Consider the following 22,017-nt stretch of genomic DNA (forward strand, 5'->3'; position numbering starts at 1 on the left):
ATGGTAATATTCACTATCATTCAAAATGAAATAAAAAAAAACAATCATGAATTACCTTACTACTGACAGACTTAAACTAAAGTATGAGGAGTTCAAGAGGATTAGTTTTGTGATTTGTTGAGGATTTGAGAATTATTAGACTAGTAAGGCTTTACTTTACTTTGTATTGATGGCTTGATTTTCGGTAGGATTTTATTTCTAGTAGGAAATATTTTTCCCTTTGCTTTTGTAATTTTTATAATATTATTGTTTCTTTTTAAATTAAAACATAAATAATTAAAGATGCATGTAGAAAAAGGCATATAATGAGTCCACAAAAAAGAGACCTTCTCTTTGCCATGAAGACTTCTCCACGCCAAACCCATTCAAGCTTCCGAAGACAAGTCTTTCATGGGCGATTAAAATCACAAGCAGTGCAAATCTCGTCTGTAACTATTGATGATGGCTGAAATAGACAAATAAATATATTAAAGAATCAACAATCTCTCTCTCTCTCTTTTCTATTGATCAGTGAAGAACAAGTTTTGTTCATAAAAAGGATTAGAGACAACAATAGCAAAGATCAGAAGATGCAAATAAGGAAAAATTAATAGGTAAACCAGACGTGCAAAACATGTTAAACACCAAGTTTTGTTGTGTAATTGCAATATGTATTGTAAATTTCAATTGTAGACGACAAAGATAATATGAAATGAATTGAAGCTTGAACTTATCAAGCACATTACATGAAAGAAATCAATTAACCAGCTTACCTGAAGCCTGTTTGTTAAAATAATGTTCGGGTACATTGCAGCTACATCTAAATGATAAATAAGGGGGTATTCATCTCGTATGGGTCATCTCGTAATCTTACAAGCTGCAAAGCGAGGAAGAACGATAATAAAAGAGACCAAATTGTACAGAAGAAATGGGAAAAAATATATATAATTCCAAGTTGCTGCCTCAAACAATGTGAACCTTAAAACAATTGTTATAGTATGAAATTGAGCACGCTAGCACTCTCTTTAAGGGGATGAATGTATCAATCACTAGAGGCGAGTGACTTTTGAACATAATAAACATTGGAAATTCAAAGGCGATTATTAGATTCCAGGAAAGCGAATGATTTTAGACCCATTAGTTTGGTAGCTAGTCTGTGTAAAATAAATTACAAGAATCAAACTATTTAATTAATAAAATTCTAAGACAACGCCTAATAAAACAAGGCCCATAACCAGAAAGATAAATAGCTATCACATTGGGTCTGCGGCAAAGAATTTCAAGAATTAAAGGAGTTTTCTAATGTTTTATCCATGTCTACTTTATAAGAAAACTTTAAACTCTTTCTGTATTACATGTTTCCAATTAATAAAGAATATGTCTCTTACCAACAAAAAAATTAATGATCTTAGGAACAAATCAGAACATAAAACTAAACCTAGAGTGTTGATTATTCGGTCGAGCCCCGTCCCCGTCGCCGTCGCTATCTCCGTCGAGACTCCTATGCCAGCCACCTGCAAGAGAATACTTGGAAAGAAATCTGAGAGGTTAGATGTGAGGGAGATAAAAAGACAAGAAGAGAGAGGGTGAGGCTAAGAGAAGAGGTTGAGGGAATGAGATAGGTTACTTTAGAGAGAATAAAAAAAGGAAATATGTATTTCATTGCCTCCTATTATTTCAATTGCCGCCAGTTATTTCATTTGGCTCCAAAATTTTGCCACCTATATATATTCATATAATTTAGACTATTCAAGAATAATATAGTTAATAATATAATTAATTTTATAAATAGGTTAAAGAATAATAAATTTAAGTGTTGATATAAAAATTATTATAAATACAAAAGTTAATAATATGAAAAATTTACAACTTGATAATTAATTCAAATTTGAATTAATTAGTTGAATAAATATAAATCTTTTAAATTCAAATCTAATTTGAACTTATCAAATTATTATCTCCCACTCAAATAAAGATATTTAATTAATTCTACCAATTAATTAAAACCAATTTAAATTAAATAATAATTTTGAAATTAAATATTTAATTTATTATAATTTCGAAAATTATGATTAATTAATTATTTAATATAATTTTGAAGATTACATAATAATTAAATATTAATTAATTTTGGTAATTACAACTAATTTGTAATTAATTAATTAATCACTATTATCACATAATTGCATATTTGGCCCGAATAACAAATTTCTTCTTAAATATGTCTTTCAAGCATTTTTCCCTTTATATCAGCTCTTGCCTTGAATAGTGTTGATAGAGTCACTATGGGGACCTATGGACCTGTAATTCCAAGCTCCAATAAATTTGAGAATATTAATTAATCTATTTAATTAAATAATCTTAATTTATTAATCTCATGATTACTCCACTATAAATATGAGACTGCACTCTTGTAATTATAGACATTTCATTTACTGAGTGTTACACCCAGATTTCGAGCCTTAAGAATTGTAATCTCGAAAGCTGGATTCGTTAGGGATGGACTCGTAATGTCTGGAACACGTGTCCACAACCTAGGCACTAAGCCTAGGAAGCAAGGGTGACTTTGAAGATGATAGCCTCGAAATCCTCACGAGCTCGAAAGGCAGATATCGAAGTGCGTCTGTTCTCGGGTGACCTCGGATCAGGGGTTCTGAGCCTGACATAAGTATGAGCTCGAAGCCACATAATCTTGGGAAAATGCTATAGCTCGAAAGTCATTAAGAGACCTGGGTGGACGTGGTATTGACAATATAAGCTGATAACTTTGAATATCTTAGTGAATCATCTAAGAGAGACGCAGTCTGCATTCATTGCTATAAATCCCCTATAATCAAGGGATATTTATTATGCAGTTATACGCCCCCTGATCTTCAGGGGACGTTTCCTTGTATATAGGATTACAGGCTTTTAATGCCATTAAATTTATTTGCATATACAGAACAACTTCCCGAAATGTGTGGGATAGTATTATGAGAACCTCCTCTATAAATAGAGAGGTCATGCACCATTGTAAAGGACCGACTTTTTGTGATCTTGAGAGAAAACTCTGGAGAATTCATTCTTGAAGAATTTCCAGAGATCATCTTAAGCTTTAATAACAAAGAATCGTGGACTAGGCAGAGTTAACTGCTGAACCACGTAAAAAATCTCATTTGTGTTATCATATTTTTCTTGGCCATAACCAATTATTGTTTTCGTGCTTTTATTTCACTGTTGACGAAAAACGGCATCAACAATGAGTACTTTATAAAATAAATCGTCCATTGATATAATCATTACATATAAATTAACCCTCTAATAATGGTTCATAATTAATCGGGAATAAAATTACTGTTTTACCCTTTTAATTGTATCTTGTTTCCTTAAGTGCCATTGATTTTACTAGTGAAGGTTAATTCATAACTAAATTATGAATTTGAGCTCAATAATATTTCAGTCCCAAAAGTCAACCCTTAAGAGAACCATTATTCAATCTCTTATGAGAAGGTATAGATTTCATATTTGTATACAATGTCCCCAACCATTTACATTAATGAGTTCGTAAAACAAAAGTTTATAGCCTAATCATTCTGACAAACCCTAACGAGTGAATCAAAGAACTCATATAACATAAACAAGAGTTCATAGTAACTTCAGGATTAAGATCTATTTGTATATGATCATCAGTTTATATATTTAATTAATACTTCGAAACGATATTTAACTAAGTATTAATAAACATATCTGGTCCAGTTCTATATATTCTCTAATATATAAAACACCTCCACTAAAGTGTCCTACTATACTTGTAATTCGGATCTAGATCACATGTATTCATAATACTAATGGATCGTACTTGCAGTAATAAATCTAAAGATTCCTTAACTTTATTTTATTGCGAACTATTTAAGTTCATTTATCTCAAACACAATCCTCCCGTACCTATACGTGTTTGAGATCACATATATGAACTTAGAAATTTTTCTGATATGTACTTAATATTATCACAGAATAATATAGTCCATAAAATATATGCATAACAAATTCAATTTATTTATTTATTTCTTAAAACAATGTCTACTACATATGCTTTCAGGGCACAATTCCCAACAGTATACTCCGTGTACTGGGGCTCGTACCCCTTCTTTCCCTTCTTTGTGGGCTCGGATCGACTCTGATTTTTGCCAGATTTCTTTCCCCGAGAGGGGTTTATGCTCGCCTCAGCCGCTTTGGTCTAAGATGGTTGGGCACCTCCGGGAGTAGCACTATATCCGGTTAGTGCCACTCCGTACCTAGAGAAAGAGGCTGAAGGAGCTGGAGCATACCCCGATGAAGCGGGCCCATAGACAGTCGAGGTCATGAACACCATCATGAGGGTTCCAGCAGATTCAGACACTACTGGAGGCATCAGATAGAGATTTGCAGGGTACTGCGCTCCGTACCTGGGAAGGGTTTATGTTGTTGATTAGGGTGCTAGCTGCCATCCAAAGGCTTAGATTCAAGCCTCTTCCTAGTTGATGAAGCCTTGTGCCCTCCTTATAAATTCTTCAAGGGTGCCCGACTTGCTGCGTTGCATGTTGTCCCATAGAGGGGATCTTGCTCTGATTCCGGATTGGAGGGCTACTAGACGTTGTCCATCATCCACCTTAGTCTTTGAAGTTTTCTCCGTGAAGCATTGGATGTAAGCCCTCAGGGTTTTAGTGGGGTGTTGCTTGATGTTGGCCAGTGCATTGACTTCCATGTCTAGATTTTGGGCGACCACAAATTGTTTACGGAGAGCTGATTGCAATCCGGACCAAGACTGGATCGATCCTGTTTTGAGCCTTTTCCACCACTCTTCGGCGAGTCCGGCTAAAGTGATTGAGAAGCACATACATTTTCCATTGTCGCATACATGAGCTACAGTCATCAAGCGATTGTAGTGGGATAGATGATCTCTAGGGTCAGTGTTTCCGGTATAGGCGGGTATGTCCGACATCTTGAACCCTTTGGGTAACACGACGTCTAGTATGTGCGTGGACCACAGTTCCTTCTCTTCGTCTTCAGAATCGGAACCTCCACCTTCTTGTTTCCAGACCAAGTGGTCCGTGACCTTTTTGAGAGCGGCCAGCTGTTCCATGAATTGTCTGGTCATTCCATCATCAAGGGGAACTCTTTCATTCCTCCTGTCGTTGAGGTTATTCCTTAAGTCGCCTCCTCGAGGGTGAATCTTTTCTTTTCAGGCCTGCTCATTCCGAGTGTTGAGGCCGTCTCGCAAATCCACATGGGATGTGTCGTCTCCCGAACTGACCATTTCTGGCTCCTCTCTGCATTTGCACCCTCCGTGATCCTTGTTCACAAAAAAGCTGGGATAAAAGCGTCTTCCCTTATCGTCCTGTCTGAGGACGTTTCGGGGCTTAATACCCTGCAGGCGCTTCCCTTGGGGATTGTTCGGATGATTCTGTCCTGGGACAGGATTCATCCATTCTTTCCTAGGGAATTGCCTTGGGTCAGCCCCGATTTTTGGACTAAGAGAAGATTTCTTGTGGGGGTTTGGTTTTTCGACGGGATTGGCCACTTTGGCTTTCCCTTTTTCTTGAACCAGATTTGATGGATTAGCTCCGGGACGCGGGGATCGTCCCGGAGGAGGAATGGGGGTTGTGTTGTTGGGTATGTAGTCCCTGTAGGTGGAACAGGCGGCTGTGTTCTTGGGGGAGGAACGACTGAGGGATTTGCTGTAAATCCCTACACAACAATAAAAGCTTGAAGAGCCAGGAGGGACTCTTGCATTTGGCAGGTGGTTCCTCCTGTTCCACCATCCTTGCTTCTTGATCCAAGACCTGTTGCCTCAGACAGACCACTTATGGATCCTCTTGCTCAGGTTCCACGTCTTTCTCGTCAAGGTCAACAGGATTCTCGGCCTCATGGTCTTCATACCCTCTCCATCTTCCTTGTAATAGTTTTCATCGTATTCACCCCCTTCTCCGAAGTTCTGAAAGTCATCAGGCAGAGGCCCATGGTAAGGCACATCTTCTGGTTGGTCTTGAGGAAGTGGTTGGTTTTGCAATGGTTCTCCATTGTCTTGTTGCTGCTGGTGAGCGGGATCAAACACAGTATGTCAGGTGTTCACGATTTTCACAGATGACAAAGATTGATTCAAGCTTTCTTCAGCTCTTAATGAAAGCATAAAAATGTTTACCGAGTTTTTCAGAAATTATAAATATATTGAAAGATAAGAGCTAGAAAGAAAGGGTAAGAAATAAATAAGATCACAATTTTTACGTGGTTAGGGCATTAATGAGCCTCAGTCCACAAGTCACTAGTATTAGACTTTAGAGAGTTTTGACAATGGAGGTTTTATGCAAGTTCAACAACGTTTAGCTTACAAGAGAAAATATGGGATCCTTCCTTCAGTGCATGAATGACCCTATTTATAGGCAATCATGTGACTTGGGCCGGACTAATCCAGGCCCAATAAAGATATAATTATAAATGCTCGCTAACGGAGCCATAAGACAAGAAATGTAACATGATTAAAGGGTGTTAATCTAGGACCATTGGGCTGACTTAGGCATGATAGAGCCTTACAGCTGCCCTTTGTACGTTGGCACGGACTAATCCGCGTGGGTTACCAAGGGGATCCTGGGGACAAGATCTGTCAGAGTAGTAGTAGTATCATTTCTTAGGAACAATGTACGTTCCGTGCGTACCCCATTTTACAGGTTAGTTAGGGAGACCAACTGTCGAATTGCTTGGGGACACGTCAGCTGTAGGAAGAACTGGGCTTGTTTTATCCAGCTAGGTGGTCCTGGTTCATTTGCCGATGTCCGGATTCGTTAGATTCATTTACCAAGGCAGACATCTTGATGGCAGAGACTTCACCTGGACCCACTCGATGGGATCCGTCTCCTGGAATGGATCGTCCGTCACCATAATTTACATCCCAGAGGATATAGATTGAGTGTGATCAAGAAGGTGATTTAGCCCTGCATCTTAGTTCCTGCCCCTTTGCTATGCTTGTGCTACTCACCAATTATTGGGCTCGGTATGGTCTTGGCCGACAGGGTTTCCTTGCTCATTGTTCCCTAGGCCTAGGTTGGGCCTGTGCCTCTCCTGAGAGCTCATGGAACCCGTTTAGCTATGCCACGTGTCTAAGGTGGAAAATATGGATAAGAGTTTAAATTTTGGCTTTTAAGTTTAGGGTGTTGATTTTAATTTTTTGATTTAAATTTAGGGGTTAGATTTAATATTTATTTTTGTTTATTAACATTATTTTAAAGTTTTAATTATACATTTTTTTGTTTAATTAATTCAAAAAATATTATTAAAGCATTTTTTTTTGACACAATTATTAAAGCATTTTAAAATAACAAAAAGAAAAAGAAAATCAAATAGATTATTAAAAATGAATGGTAATATAGTGAAATTTGAAATATGAGTTGAATAGATTGTAGTAGATGAATTGGTACGAATTGCAAATAGAGAGACTAAATGATAATTATTTTAAACATAGAGTACTAATTATGTATTTTGATAAAACATAGGTTGAGAATAAATATTTTCATAAAAAAATTCATATGAAAGTTTTGTTTTATGCAATTTCCACCCTATAATAGTTAGAGTTTGATATCTCATTCAGCATTTGTCAAAAAAAAAAAAATCTCATTGGGCAATAGTGACGTCATTTAAAGAAAAAAAAAAACTAAAAGCCAACGATCTAGCGAAACCCTAATTTGAGGTTCCTAAAACCCTTAAGTTGCAGGCGGAGTGGTTTATAGCTTTAAGGTTCAGAAGGTGATACAGTGAGAGAGGGCTGTTATGCCCAAAACCCTAAGTGGTGCGCATACGCTGAGCCCCGCTCTTCTCGCTTTAAGGCCTCGCCAGGTTGCTCTCACCGCGTTAGACATGAAGCAAAATAAGGCTAATGCCTCACCCGATAATATGACTCTGCTCCTGCACTCAGTCGCATGCTTTCTCGAGCACAACGGTTTCTCCAAAACCCTGAAGAAGTTTTGCTCTGAAGCCAAAATCGAGGTGGGTACTTGTACATTTTTCTTGGAGGCATATTGTAGAGCTTTGTTGCATTTTGAAACAGTGTTCTTGGATTTATTACACATGTGTAAGTCTTTTATGAAGAATCAAATGTTTAGACCATGAAGAGAAGAGTTAAATCGTTTTGCTGGCTATTATATTCAGTTTAAGATTATAAAATTGAGAATTTATGTCCCTCATAAGAGGTAAGTCTGTAGTTTGCTCCCGCTAGTTACGAGGCTGAGTTGGACAGCTTATTGTACCTACCTAACAGTATGTTTCCTGCCTCCCAAAGTTGGTTGGGTTTACTGGGAAAATAAAACTTGAGCATTAGTTTTTCCTTGAAGGAATTCAAGATTTCATTTGATAATTTTCAGATTTTCATTTTGGAGTTATGCTATTGTATTGAGGTCATTTCTTAAAATAAGCATTACTTCTGTGGTGTTACTTCCTATTTCCAATATGTTTGTCAAGATTATACTTAGCTGTGGTAGTAGTAGATATGGACTTGATTAGGTAATTGGAGAACTGTTATTGAGACCAAGGATGGACCATTTAATCAATGTGAGTATTTCTGTATCGAGTAAGTGGGAATTTGCAAGCACATTATGAAGTTAAGAGATATCTTTGTGAAATTTAGAGCAAATGTTTCTTGTCCTTATATAAATATACACACATTGATAAGAGTTATTTTCCTCTTTTTTTTCTTAAGTCTTTTGAAACATGTAGAATTCTTCCTATTACTTAATATAGTATTTCTTATTGTGGATCCTGAAGTCAAGATGTGCATGTTCTTGTTTGCAATGCAGATAGATGCTTCAAAGAGCTCATTACTGGACTTGGAAGAACTATTCAACAAGTATTTTGACATCTGGTAGGATGGGTCCTCTTTTCTCTTGTGTTTTACCAAGGCCAGCAATCTTGTCTCTACATATGATTTTTCTCTTATCCTCCCTGTAGAGAAAGGTTTAAGATGACCTGACTTACATTTTTAGATTGAAACCAATGAACATACCTAAATTGCATAAAAAATCAAAGCTACTCTCCTACTTGCAATCCCAAAATCTCAGTTGGAAAGGCATTTTAAACTCTTTTATTTACACTGACTGTATTTTAGATCTAAGTGTAGATTAAGTTTTTTTATGACTTCTATTCTTTGTATTTGGGGGACGAAGCGGAAGCATTTTAATAATTCAGGTGCTATCAGGTGTCATTGTGAAAACAGTATTTAGATTGTCCATTTGAGTTTAGTTTTTTCAGATCGCTGCTTTGACTTTCTGATATTTTTTATAAGAATCTAATGTAGTACCCATTTGTTAAATTAGCCCAGCTGGGGTTGAACTCCAGACCTCTTACACACAACACACACACAACCTATCACATGAGCTAGGCTCAAGTGGCCATCACTGCTTAAACTTTCTATATTGAGTGACAGCTTTTTTTAATCTCTATAGGAACCTACGACGCCGAACACCATGCAGCTGATTTGTCCCGATGCTTTGCTTTTTATGCTTTTTTTTTCTTCCTAATAACGGCTGGTTGTTACTCATAATAGTAAAATTAGCTTAGACTGGGTTTGAACCCCAAACCTCTGACTCACAACACCCACCCAATCACTTGATACAGACTCAAGTGACTTTTCTTTGTTATTTAATTGTGGCTGGTCTAATAAAACTCTTAATCATAATCTTTATAATACAGCACACTTGCACAGTTTGACTTAGATGATCAACCAAATTTTCATAATACTCACTACATATCTTTTAAGAGTAATGATATGTGCACCCAAAATATGCACCAAAACATATGGGTTCTAATTTTGATAAATGTGATTGACTGGGCTAAACTGTCACGTCACTGTGTGTAATGTTTAGATGCGTATTTTGGGTGCATACAGCCCACGAGCTTCGTTTCTTTTGTTTAATTTTTTTCTTTTCTTTGCAGTAATGATGCCAAGACAGATTTCAAGAACCAGAAAGTGCAAGGTATGCTAGCAAGAGAAAACTCCTTGCAACAAACACAATGTTTGGGCATCTTGCTGTATTTTTGAATGTTTTTTTCCCCTGTTTTTCATAGATGCAATATATAATCTCTGAATAAAATAGATGAACGATTGTTAAAAGTAGATTAATAATGCTTACAGCAGCCAATACCATAAAAACAGTATATTGGAGAATATAGGGGTGAATGTTGGTAAAATTCCATTATGAGAGAAAATGAAGGAAGAAAAAACAAGCATGAAGGGAAGGAAGAGGGAGCTGAATGGTTTTAATTTCTATTTGTGTAGGGTACTAGGGGTTATGAACTCAAATCAAAGAGCCTAAATCCTCAATGTAATTTCCTTGCCCTTTTTTCTTAATAGAAAAAAAGATATTTAAAGAGATAAAGAAGGAGAACAGGAGCAACAGAGACAAGAGACTTTTGTATGATGCTTGGGCTTAGATTGTATTGTTAGGATAGATTCTGCCTGGCTTGTTTGCAGCCTGTCTAAGAGTTGTTTAAGCATGGGGGATTGGGAGTCTGGAAGGTATTATATCTAATGATTGGCTGTGGAGAAGTGGGAGGTGTTCTTTCTGAGCCCACTGCTCCCTCGGAGTATCTGGAATTCTATGCATTTGTTTGTAATTATTCAGTTTTTCTTCCAATAATAATACTTACTAGTTCTTTTCTACTGCAATTTTCAATGTTGTTCTATCTACTTGGTATCAGTGCTGTACCAAATTGATAATGAACCAGTCCAAACTGATGTCATAAGGCATATACTAATAAATTAAAAGGAGATGCGCTACTTAGAAATGGGTAATCTATAGTTTCAACGTTATTCTTGGAAAATATGCATCATGAAGTTGAGGCTAACTCTCACCTTGCTTTAATATTTATGCCATGAATTTTTGAAGCAAAATAGCTGAATTACGCATTGCTTCTTTTCAAAGTAATACATGATATAGCATTGTTGCAGCCATGCACATGGAGCATTTGCGCATTCATAGAAAGATCCCTATGTACATGCATAGAGAGATAATTGCATTAATACTTATTTAAACATCTTTCACTTATATTTCTTTGCTGATAGCTAATTTTCTTATTCTAGAAGTAAAAGTGGTGGATTCGCTGCCTGAGGAGCCTGAAAATAATGAGAAAAAGAAAAAGAAGTCAATTTCTGAACCAGAATCGCTGCCTAGTGCAACTGAAGAACAATTTAAAGAATCTTCTATGGAGGACAAAGAAGTCACTTATTCTAGAAAAGAGAAGAAAACCAAGGACAAGAAAAAGAATAAGTTGTCAACTTCTGGTTCTCTTCCTAATGACAATGATTCCAATACTGCAAACTCTACTGTATTGTGTGCTCATGACACTGTGAAAGAGAAAAGTTCCAAATCTAAAACTAAGAAGAAAAAGAAGGTTGATTTGGCTTTGGAAGGTCCGGGTGTGAATTCAAAGGATGAAAATGTACTTGTTTTAAAAGGGGACGATGTTAAGATCTCTAGCACAGATGCTACTTGCAAGGATGATAAAGGTTCTAAGAAAAGAAAAAGATTGGTTTCTGAAGATAATGATTTGAAGCCAGCAGATAAAATAGATGCTGACGAATCTAAACGCAGAAAGATTGAGGATGTGGAGAACTTTAAAGGGAACAAGGAGCTTAATGGGCATGAAAATGGGAACATAGATAAAAGTGCTGAGAAGCCTTCCTTGCAGAAAACCAAAAAGAAACAACTTAATGGCTCAGCTGAGGTACTGTCTTACAAGAACTTTCTTAATATATGTTTGAGTTCTATGGTACCCTTGCATGTAGAAATTTCAATTATTTGTCATGTTGCTGTTTTTGCGACTATGTATTACTCATGTTTGTTTCAATTATATACATATATGTATTACTATGTATTATGTTTGTATATGGAAGTCTATTAGATACTATATCAAGTCTTTTCTTTTTCAACATTTGGCTTTTGCCCTTTTCTTTTCTGGTGCTGAGTTTTGAGTAGTCATGCATTATTAGATTCACAACTTAGTTTTCCCATGAAAAGCTTTTATGTTAGTATTCTTCTTTCAAAATTAAATAGTGAAATGTAATTTGTGGTTGGGCATTACAATTTTAAACACATTAACTATGTTCATGTTGTCATTTGTAATTTTTGATGGTTTGCTATGATGACTGGACTTCAGTATTTCAAAAGTTGCATTGATTCAGTAAAACTTCAGTATTTCAAAAGTTGCATTGATTCAGTAACTCAGCTGGAGATTGACAAATTGTGTTGCTTTACTTATTTCATGGCAGCCAAAGACTGTTAATGCATTTCAAAGAGTAAAAGTAGAGGAAGTGGTATTTACTGATGAGAGGCTTAAGGATAACTCTTACTGGGCAAAGGTAATATACATTAAGTATTTGTGCTATGCTTTGGTTAGTTTTTAGCTTGTATTCTCTGTGCATATAAGATTTTCAAATTTTCTTGACTCACTCATTGCAGGATGGTGCAGATAGTGGTTATGGTGCTAAGGCGCAAGAAGTTCTTGGGCAAGTTAGGGGGAGGTAAGTTCTATTATTTGGCAATTGTGGGCCGTGATTTCCTTTTCTCATTTAAATATAGAGATATATAATACATACATAGTGATAGCTTCAGGCACTATTTCAGACATGTACCTCTATAATTGACACGTGTAAAGGCTGATTTATTTTTTACTTAAACCAAAGAATCATTTTTATACTACTTAGCTATTTAATTTTTTAATTTTCTTTCAACTATTCTCAAGTGTGAAGCCCATCTTTATTTTACGATTTTTTTTTCTTTTTCCTTCCTCTTCTCAATATTCCTCTTCTTAATATCTAATTATTTAATCTTATTCTAATAATAATTAATTAATAATATATATAAGTAATGATCAAGTATATATAGGTCAATTTAAAAAAAAAAACTATAAATATATTTATAATAATAGAGGTCTTTTTATAGTAGGGATTGAAAAAAACAATATATGTTCTAAAGAAAATGAGAAATTAAAAAACAAAATGATAAAATTAAGTGTATTTTCTCTACATATTTATTGTCTAAAAATTAAGGGATATAAATTGACTTTTTGAAAAATAAAAAGGTTGAAGAATAAAAAAATATTTTTAAGAGATAAAGTAATTATTATTAAAATAAGATTAAATAATTAGATATTGAGAAGAGGAAGGAAAAAAAGAAAAGGAAAAGAAATTGTAAAAAATATATGGGCTTCACACTTGAGAATAGTTGAAAGAATATTAAAAAATTAAATAATTAAGTAGTATAATAATGATTTTTTGGTTTAAGTAAAAAATAAATCGGCCTTTTCACGTGTCAATTATAGGTATATATGTCTGTAATAGTGTCTGAAATAGTGCCTGAAGCTAGCATATAAATATTCTTTTTGGGGGGTTGGAGAGTGGTGTTGCACACTCAGAGCAACTGCAATGGAGGCTACTCTAATAGTAGGTTAACTGACCCACTACCATTTTTTAAATAAACCTCACTAATCCAAAAAAGAGAAAAAAAAATTAAAATAAAAAATAGCACAATGTTGCTTGTTTTATTCCAATAAATACCCCTCCACCTCATCACTTGATCCCACCACCCTGACAAGCTCCTTTCCTAGCAAGCTTCTTTCCTAGCAACTTCTATTGGAGTTGCTCGAAGTACCTAAACATTTAGGAAAAAAAAAAAAGAATTACATAAATGTCAGTTGTCATTATTGTCTTTCCTTGAGGTCCGGGAGACTCGAAATTTGAAGTTGAGCTAAATAGCCCAGAGTAAATCACTAGTGACTTCATAGAGCTACTTTTATAGGACTTCATTTGTCTAAACTTTTTTTCTTTCTCTTCATGTCCTGTTTAAAAGGTCTTTTTTACTTTTTCTTCATTCTGCTAGAGTTTTAGATATTTTCATGAGGATAGCTATTGGAGGTTCATCTTTCAGGTTACGCTTTTAGAACCTCATTCAGAAAATACACGACAGAGATTCAAATTTCCAAAGAAACGTTGAGGAAAAGGATAATTTCATGTTGAGGGTGACGGTTGTTTTTGAAAAGTGGATGAATTACTCCCTATTGCATTTTTTTAAAAATTTCTTTATATTTATTATATTTGTAGCTTTTTGTTTGATTATTTATGATCTCCGGCTTGTGATAGTTTTTGAAGTCTTGAGTCTGTAGTCTAGCCCAGTTTAGCATTTTTTTTTAAAAAAAAAATAATAAATAAAAGAAGTGGTTGTATATATAACTTGAGTTTTCCAAAAAGTGTCATCTTTACATTCACGTGAAATTCTTGTTGTGAAGCGATGAAAATGTGAGCTCAAATTTCTGTATGTGACATATAATTTGGATGGCTATGCATTATACTCATTCGTCTTATCTTGGACTCAGTCTCCTGTCTTAATTATTGTTATTATTATTATTTTGAATTTAAACTCCCTTCTTCAGGGATTTTCGACATGAAAAAACCAAAAAGAAGCGTGGTAGTTACAGGGGAGGGCAGATTGATCTTTACTCGCATTCGGTCAAGTTCAATTATTCAGACGAAGAATGACCAACTTTTTCCAACCCTAAATGGATTCCTCATTTTTGCTCTTTTTATAATGTACCAGCTCCAATTTATAACGTTTGTTCATGGAACACTAGTGGATTTTTCTGTGTTTCTTATCGAATTGTTCCATGTTTAAACAAAATTTTGAACTCTATCCGATGTTTTATACTTTTACTTTTTACTAAAATTGTATTAATATCGTGCCACCCTATCTAATACATATTTTGCCAAGCGTGGCCAAGTGATTCTCTTTATTTGGTTGCTTTTAGGGATTATTTTTTAATGGTCCTTTGGTAAAATGATTTGTTTTTTAAAAGTCATTTTGTACTCTAGTTTTAATAATTATTTCCAAAATGATTTTTCATAATTTAGACAGTAAGTCGAAAATTTAAACAGACGGTCGAAAAATTCAAATAGCTCGTCGAAAATTTTAGATAGTTCATCAAATTTAGACAATTGGTCGAATTTTAAGTAGATGTTATTTTGTAAAAAATTATAAAAGATAGGTTAAGAGTGTAAAATTACTTAAAAAAGAAGTTATTTTCATAAATTTCTCTTTTTTAATTTATTTATATTGGGTTCTATGGACTTGTCAACGAAAATCAGGAAAGACCCCTCGTGGAAAGATGGAGCTGGAGCAACAACCACAATAGTAGGATATATCCCACCACTAAGGGAGTTTCAGATCAATCAAAATAGACACATTTTTATATGGGTCCGAATTTTCTTTAGTTAAGGATGCATTTTGTTTACGTCACAAATCGTCAAATGAATGATTGGATTATTTGGGCAGTTGTTAATCATTAGAAATGAAAGTATATTAAAAAGGGGTGTTTATTCAATCCAATATCTACTATTTTGGCCATAACTAATCTAATCCACATTAAATGCGGTTTCATATTTTGGATTCAATCAAAATCCACATTCTAGCTCAAAACCAATTCAATTCGCAAAAGTACATATTTGATTGGTTACTTTAGATCGGTTATTTTTTTGGAAAAAAAAATTAAAGACTATTTATTAGTTTTGATACTTTCTAACTAATATTTATAATTTCACTTTTTAAATTACAAAATTATATGTAAAAAACTCAATTAATAAAATTAAATATAACATCTACATTACAATTTAATACATGAACTAATCATAGAGTTCACAAATTAAAACTGTAAGTATTACTTAAATATTTATTTTTTGAAATAACTATTATTATATCACTTATATTGCTTGTGTCAAATATATAAAAATTAAAAAAAATTATTTTACAAATATATTTTAAAATATTATTTATATAAGTAAAGTGCGGATTTGATTGGTTACTTTTAACATTAAAAATGTATCCAATCTGCACAAATGCGTAATTTAAAATTCTCAATCCAATCCAATTTGTATAAGTGCGTATATCTGCATTCACAAAAAGTAAATAAAATTGTAAATCATATAATTACATAGATGAGAAATTTTACTAGGGTAATCTCCCATAGATGGGCAGGATTTGAGCCAATAACTTTTGGCCATTATATTCACTTTCCTATACCCTCACAAGGATGCACGCACGAGGAGTGCTCTCCCTCATTGTCCTTGTTAATTATTTTAATCTTCATCTTTGTATGTTACGAGTAAAGATCTTGAAAACTCATTTATTTATTTTTTAAAATAAAATAAAATATTTAATTTTAACTATAAAAAGATGAATTACATACAAATTTAAACATTATACAATATTTATATTTCTAAATATCCCAAATAATATTAAAAACATGTTGCTTGGTAGAACAACAACATGCCTTCAACCCAACTACCACTACCACTGTAGACATGCAACTAGATCATGGTGTCTTTATATGTATTTCTTGTATCAAAAGTAAAAGATAAATTTGTAATTATCAGTATGTTGAAAAGCTCCTATAAAAGGATATGAAGACTCCTTGAAAAGGGATTCGAATTCCATCACTATATTGAGAGCATTCGGTGAAATACAAAGCTATTCCTCAACATCATTTTACTGTTTATTTGTTTCATAGTTTGATTCCAATATCCAAAGTCTTCGTTTCATCCTTGCACATTTCCACCAAGATTAATCACTAATTTCATGTCCTTTATTCAATTAATTCATTAACGAGTTTCTAGCGTTAATAATACCCAAGAACTAACTACATTGTAACGACCCAAAATTGTTAATAAGGCTTAAGGGTCTTGATTAGTGTGTCGGGAGGACATAATTTGTATTTATGTGAATTAATGATTTAATGCATGATTATGTGGCATGCATGATTATATGATTATATGGATGTGAATAAATGCATGTTTATGAGTATTAAATGTGCATGTGAGCCCTGTTTGACTTTCAAGGGCATATTTGTAATTTTGGCTCAGGGAGGGCATAAAATGTAATTATATGTGATAAATTATTGAGACAACATTATTATGTGGATATATATTTGCAGCATATGGCTCGAGACGATCCTAGTGAGCGGCTTGGCGAAATAGGCACGGCGAGGGTTTATACCCGGCTCGGGGGAGCCTGGGGGTATTTCTGGGAATATATTGGAGATTATTAGACATTGGGAAAAATAATTTGTGATTAATTGGATGATAGGATTTAAGTGCTAAATGTTAGGAAGACTTGAGAAATTAGCGGGAATTGGGAGCAAATGACCAATATACCCTTAGATTGATTAACAGACTTGGATTTAATTGGGAGGGCAAAAGGGTCTTTTGGGTTATTAGAAGATATAATTGATAAATCTGACTTCTTTTTAGAGCAAAAGGGAAAGTTGTAGAAAACTGAAGGAAAAGAAGAAAAAAACAGAATTCTCTCCATCTTCCTCACGGTTTCTTTCCCTCTCACTCTCCCTTGAGGATTTTGAGCTGAGAACTCAAGAGGAAGTCTAAGCTAGGTTTGGGGTTTTGATCCTTGGAGTAGCTAAGGGATTCAGCTGGAGTTAGTTTCCAAATTAAGGTAAGGTTTATGGATTTTTTCTGAGTTTGCTGAACTCTGTTGAGAATGGTTTCTAAGTTTGGTTTTGGATGGAAGTTTAAGGAGTTAAACTTTGGAATTGGAGAAATCAAAGCTGGGAGGAACACTGAGGGAAACCTAGGGTCGGATTCATCCATCAGACGTAACAATTTCTGACCTTGATTATCTGGATTTTTTGGTTTTCAGATGAAGTTCTTGAGCTTCAAGCTCAATTTTTGTTTTCTGTGTTTGATGAGGTTGTTAGCTAAGTTTTGGTGTTATTGTGTTGTATTGGGTGAGCTATAGTGGTTTAAGGACTTAATTTTGTGCTTAGTGGATAATTAGGAAGGATTTTTGGGGTTTTGGCTTGGGGAAATTCGATGAGGAAACCCAGAAATTTGCATGTTCTGGTTGTAGCGCTAGGTTGGGAGCGCTACAGCGCTAGGCTGTGTTTTCTAGGGTTTTTGGGTTTCTGTCTATAGCATTGTAGTGCCTACCTTGTAGCGCTCCTCAGCCTCTTGAAATTGGTTTTTGGGTATTTTCTTAGGGTTTTCGCTTGGGGGCTCAGGGGACGGGTTCACCACCTCATTTGGTGGAACTTGGGGTCCCGAGAGTGTGAGTTTGGTCCCGGGATTGTCCTTTGGAATTCAAACTCATTGAAGTATCATTTATGGATTGTGACTAGGTGTACGCCAAGGCTCGAAGCGGGATCGTGCTCGAGGATCATCTGTAGTAAATAAAGCACTAAGAATTAAAGGTAAGAAAACTGCACCCTTTTGTGTGGCTGTGATAGGACTAAGAGCTCCCTATATTTGAATGCAATTGTTGTATGATTATGATATGCCATGTGTAACGTCCCTAAGGTAGGGTACGTCTGCCACATACTCGTAATTCTAGGGTTTACGAGTATGTAAGGCACTTGACCAAAAGAATTAAATAAAATGATACGAAGAAATACAGAAAAATTTAAAACTTTTATATAAACTTATTAGAAGAAATTATTACACGTATGAATACTTTAAATTTAAGGCAGCCATATGAAAACTCTAAACCATTATTGCATTGCTACTGAGTCCGTGCTCCACAAGTTGCTCAACAGCTAAAGCCACACCTGGAAAAATGTTGGAAAATAACATAATGAGCTAACGCTCAGTAAGCAAATCTCATGCATACACATACACATGAATGTCGTGAGTTTGTAGTGCACATATACTAATATGCTGACTTATATACTTATGCATTTCATTTATTGCTCATGCACTTTCAAACTTTACTTTTATGCTCTTTCTTTTAGTTTCACATTTTTATGGGCCCAATATCTCTTGTGCACACTGTTTGATTCAGCCAATGCCTGCAGGGCTTGTTACACATATCATATAGAATCCCATGGGTTCTCCTCCGGCTAGCCATCATCTCAGCTAGGCTCATCATAACACTCATTTCATCGTTGCCATAGCTGCCATACTTATTACACATATGGAGGAGAAAGACGGAAACATGGCAAACATATCTGAATGGTCAACTCTGACCTAGCCCACACTAGTGGGCAGCCACTATAAGTCTTATAGACTTCCGTCTTCTTTACTGAACTTACTTGATTGCTTCATCAAAACAGTGGCACCCTTTTTAAACATCTTATTATCATTTTGCTTAAGCCTTGTGTCATTAAACTGTTTAACTTTACATAAGACTTTTCAAGGCATTTCATAACTTTTCTCATATTCATATGCATGGTCTTATATCACATAATAATGTATCACATAACTGTACATACCATGCATACATGCTGATGCTGAAATGCCAATGTTCATGTTCATGATTCGTGTTGATGGTATTCAATCAAGGCATTGTATCACATCTCATATAACTCAAAACATCTTTAGTCATAATACATGAAGCTTTGGGTTGGTGGCGTTGTTATACCTTAACGTAGAGCTATGGCTCAGGTCTAAGGTTTCCAGCCTAAAAACTTAAACGCTTCATATATCATAACATATAACAAATCATGAACATAGAGTAATCCACATATCCATCAACATAAGAACACATACTTGCACATAATTCATATCATTCTTAACCAAGTAAGACATCTTTCACATATCACATAATTCATCAATTACATATCACAAAACACCCTTATGGTGTTCATATAACCATTTTTCACATACTTATCATATGCATCATCATCATACCATACTTAACTCGTCAGATGTACACAATCAATGTAGTCATGCATCTTACACTTAAGCACAAAAGGTGAGATTTACTTACCTTAGGTCCTTAGCTTATTTTAAAATTCCTCACCAAGAGTCAATCAATCAAATCCATACAAATCCTATTCAAGGCACATCATTTATTAAATTCTATCAAAATCATAAATATACACTATTGATAGTGTATATTAATAATACCAGAAACTATATAAATGATAATAATAAATTATTATCAACGTAATGCAAATAACTCTTCATATAAAACCATGCTTTAAACCTTGCTCATAAGATAATGTACCTTTATGATAATAATAATAATAATCCCAACAAAAATAATAATTATCGTCTATAATTAAACTTATTTCGATATTAATAACAAAATACTTCAATAGCAATACGTATATGGATGTATATATTCAAATAGTCATTTTATAAAAGAAATCATATTTTTAACATAAAGTTGTAATAATCAATATAATGATAATAATATAAATATAAATATTTATATTATTATTAATTAGTCATAATATCAATTCCAGTGATATAATAAATATACTTTCTCCAAACTTCACTGGTCTTACAAATATCAATAACTGTAGGAAACTAATATTTGATATTGTTTTAATATTCAAATATTAATATACAATAATAATGGTTAGATAATAGGTTTACTATAAATCATACTTTTCATATATATATATATATATATATGAATCTGTATTCTTGATTTACTTAACAAAATAATAACAATAATAATTAAAATTACTTAATCATAATAATTTCCATATTAATATAAAATCAATTAAATATGTATTTTTATACTTGATTTAATATCTAATATTTTCTAGAAAATTAGACAGCACAACGGCTATACAGTGGACAATTCCAAAATCAAAACCTGTATCAAAAATATATATAATCCCAGACAGCCAGTAAATTACAGAAAATATTCCATATATCAATAATATATAATTATATACCATAAATACACATAATAACAATTACTCTAATCAATCACAATTAAATCACAATATATAGGTTAAAGAAATTATACCAAAATGATCGGGTTCCACAATAAGTCAAACGATGATTTTCTGAGACTCAAAACGTACTTCGGAACCTCGAACACTAAGTTTCGACCGTCGATCTACGGTGGATCGCGGTGGCTCGTGGTGGGCCCACCACCCAACTATGGTAGATGTAGGAACAAGTTATTGGGTTTTGAAGCCCACAACACGAGGAGCACGATGGTGGTGACGGATCGGCAAACGGATGCCCGAGGTGGCCGAATCGCAACTTTGAAGTCGCGGGGTGGCCGAACTTAAATCGAGTGGTTGAGGCGTTTAATCGGCGAGTGAGCTCTAGATTCCCGCGTTGGTCGATAGTTCGGAGGCCTCTGAATCCAACGGTCCGGCGCGTGGCTAAAAATGGTGGCCGGAAAGTACTCCTGCGTCGTCGGCAACAGTAATACGCAGAGGAGAGAGAGAGAGAGAGAGAGAGAGAGAGAGAGAGAGAGAGAGAGAGAGAGTTTCTGAGGAGAGAGAGAGAGAGGGTTTCTGAGGAGAGAGAGAGAGGGGCTCGGGTAAAATGAAAGGCTGAAGCCTTTTATTTTATTTTATTTTTTTTTATTTATTTATTTTTAAAAATTACACTTGGACCCAAAATACTAAAATTCTTTTCAAATAAGCCCTTTAGCCAAACTTTCTTAATTTTATAAAAATCCCCAATTAAAATTATTTGACATTTGGGTCCAATACTTGACTACTCAAGTTTCTCTTTCTTTAATCTCATTAAAAACATAAAATCATATTTTAAACACTATTTTTCCATTACTATTTCTTAAATTTGTAAAGTTGTACATTTTATGTATTAAAACTTTGATTTATAATAAATAAATGTATTATGAAAATGTTGGATATTACACCATGTGAGCATGAAATAAATGGCCAAAGAGTGTCGGAACTGATATTTGAGCACAGGATGCGGCTCGACCACTGGTAGCTAAGGTTAATTAAATAATCACTGAGCTTGGCCTAAGCGAGCTAGAGTCAGTGGGTTAAATGCTGGGCTCAACCTAAGTGAGCCGGAGATAGTGGGTTAAATAGAGGGTGCGGCCTAAGAGCGTCGAACCTGAGTATTGTATGATGATTATGTTAAACTGTTGATTATGAATGTGATTACTGTTATTAACCTGATATAGATGGCTTGTTGAATACCTGAATGATAGACTGATGAATCCTTGCTTGTCGTCACTGATGTGCGCCTGTTATGGCCTGATAAATATTTGGTTAATATCTTATGAATTATTTCATTGTCTGGATTGTTTATGCTAT

At 34.4% G+C, this 22,017-nt stretch overlaps 1 protein-coding gene and 1 long non-coding RNA gene across 5 annotated transcripts; one reads left to right on the forward strand and one right to left on the reverse strand.

Moving 5' to 3' along the window:
- Positions 1 to 7,639: 7,639 nt before the first annotated feature.
- LOC133799835 (uncharacterized) lies at positions 7,640 to 14,766 on the forward strand. Of its 4 annotated transcripts, none has more exons than XM_062237826.1 (7): positions 7,640 to 7,974; positions 8,781 to 8,845; positions 9,916 to 9,956; positions 11,063 to 11,706; positions 12,251 to 12,340; positions 12,451 to 12,502; positions 14,410 to 14,766. In XM_062237826.1, the coding sequence occupies exons 1-7, from the start codon at positions 7,759 to 7,761 to the stop codon at positions 14,646 to 14,648; spliced, it is 1,347 nt and encodes a 448-aa protein (XP_062093810.1). In that variant the 5' UTR covers positions 7,640 to 7,758; the 3' UTR covers positions 14,649 to 14,766. The 4 variants fall into 4 exon arrangements, with proteins under 4 accessions (XP_062093810.1, XP_062093819.1, XP_062093816.1 ...); XM_062237835.1 differs by lacking the exon at positions 14,410 to 14,766 and adding an exon at positions 13,908 to 14,331; XM_062237832.1 differs by having other exon boundaries at positions 7,646 to 7,974; positions 12,441 to 12,502.
- Positions 14,767 to 18,321: 3,555 nt separating this feature from the next.
- LOC133821818 (uncharacterized) lies at positions 18,322 to 21,592 on the reverse strand. Its single transcript, XR_009887763.1, has 3 exons — positions 20,739 to 21,592; positions 19,743 to 19,806; positions 18,322 to 18,582 (listed from the first exon to the last, which is right to left on the reverse strand). It is a non-coding gene; the product is annotated as an uncharacterized LOC133821818 (long non-coding RNA).
- Between the last annotated feature and the right edge of the window lie 425 nt (positions 21,593 to 22,017).

This window comes from Humulus lupulus, chromosome 1 (assembly GCF_963169125.1).
Source record: "Humulus lupulus chromosome 1, drHumLupu1.1, whole genome shotgun sequence".
Classification (NCBI taxonomy): Eukaryota; Viridiplantae; Streptophyta; class Magnoliopsida; order Rosales; family Cannabaceae; genus Humulus; species Humulus lupulus.

Coding starts and splice junctions, on each gene's coding strand:
- LOC133799835 (XM_062237826.1), top strand. CDS start 7,759: ATGCCCAAAACCCTAAGTGGTGCGCATACGCTGAGCCCCGCTCTTCTC. Junction 9,957..11,062: donor CAAGAACCAGAAAGTGCAAG/GTATGCTAGCAA, acceptor TTCTTATTCTAG/AAGTAAAAGTGGTGGATTCG. Junction 11,707..12,250: donor AACTTAATGGCTCAGCTGAG/GTACTGTCTTAC, acceptor ATTTCATGGCAG/CCAAAGACTGTTAATGCATT.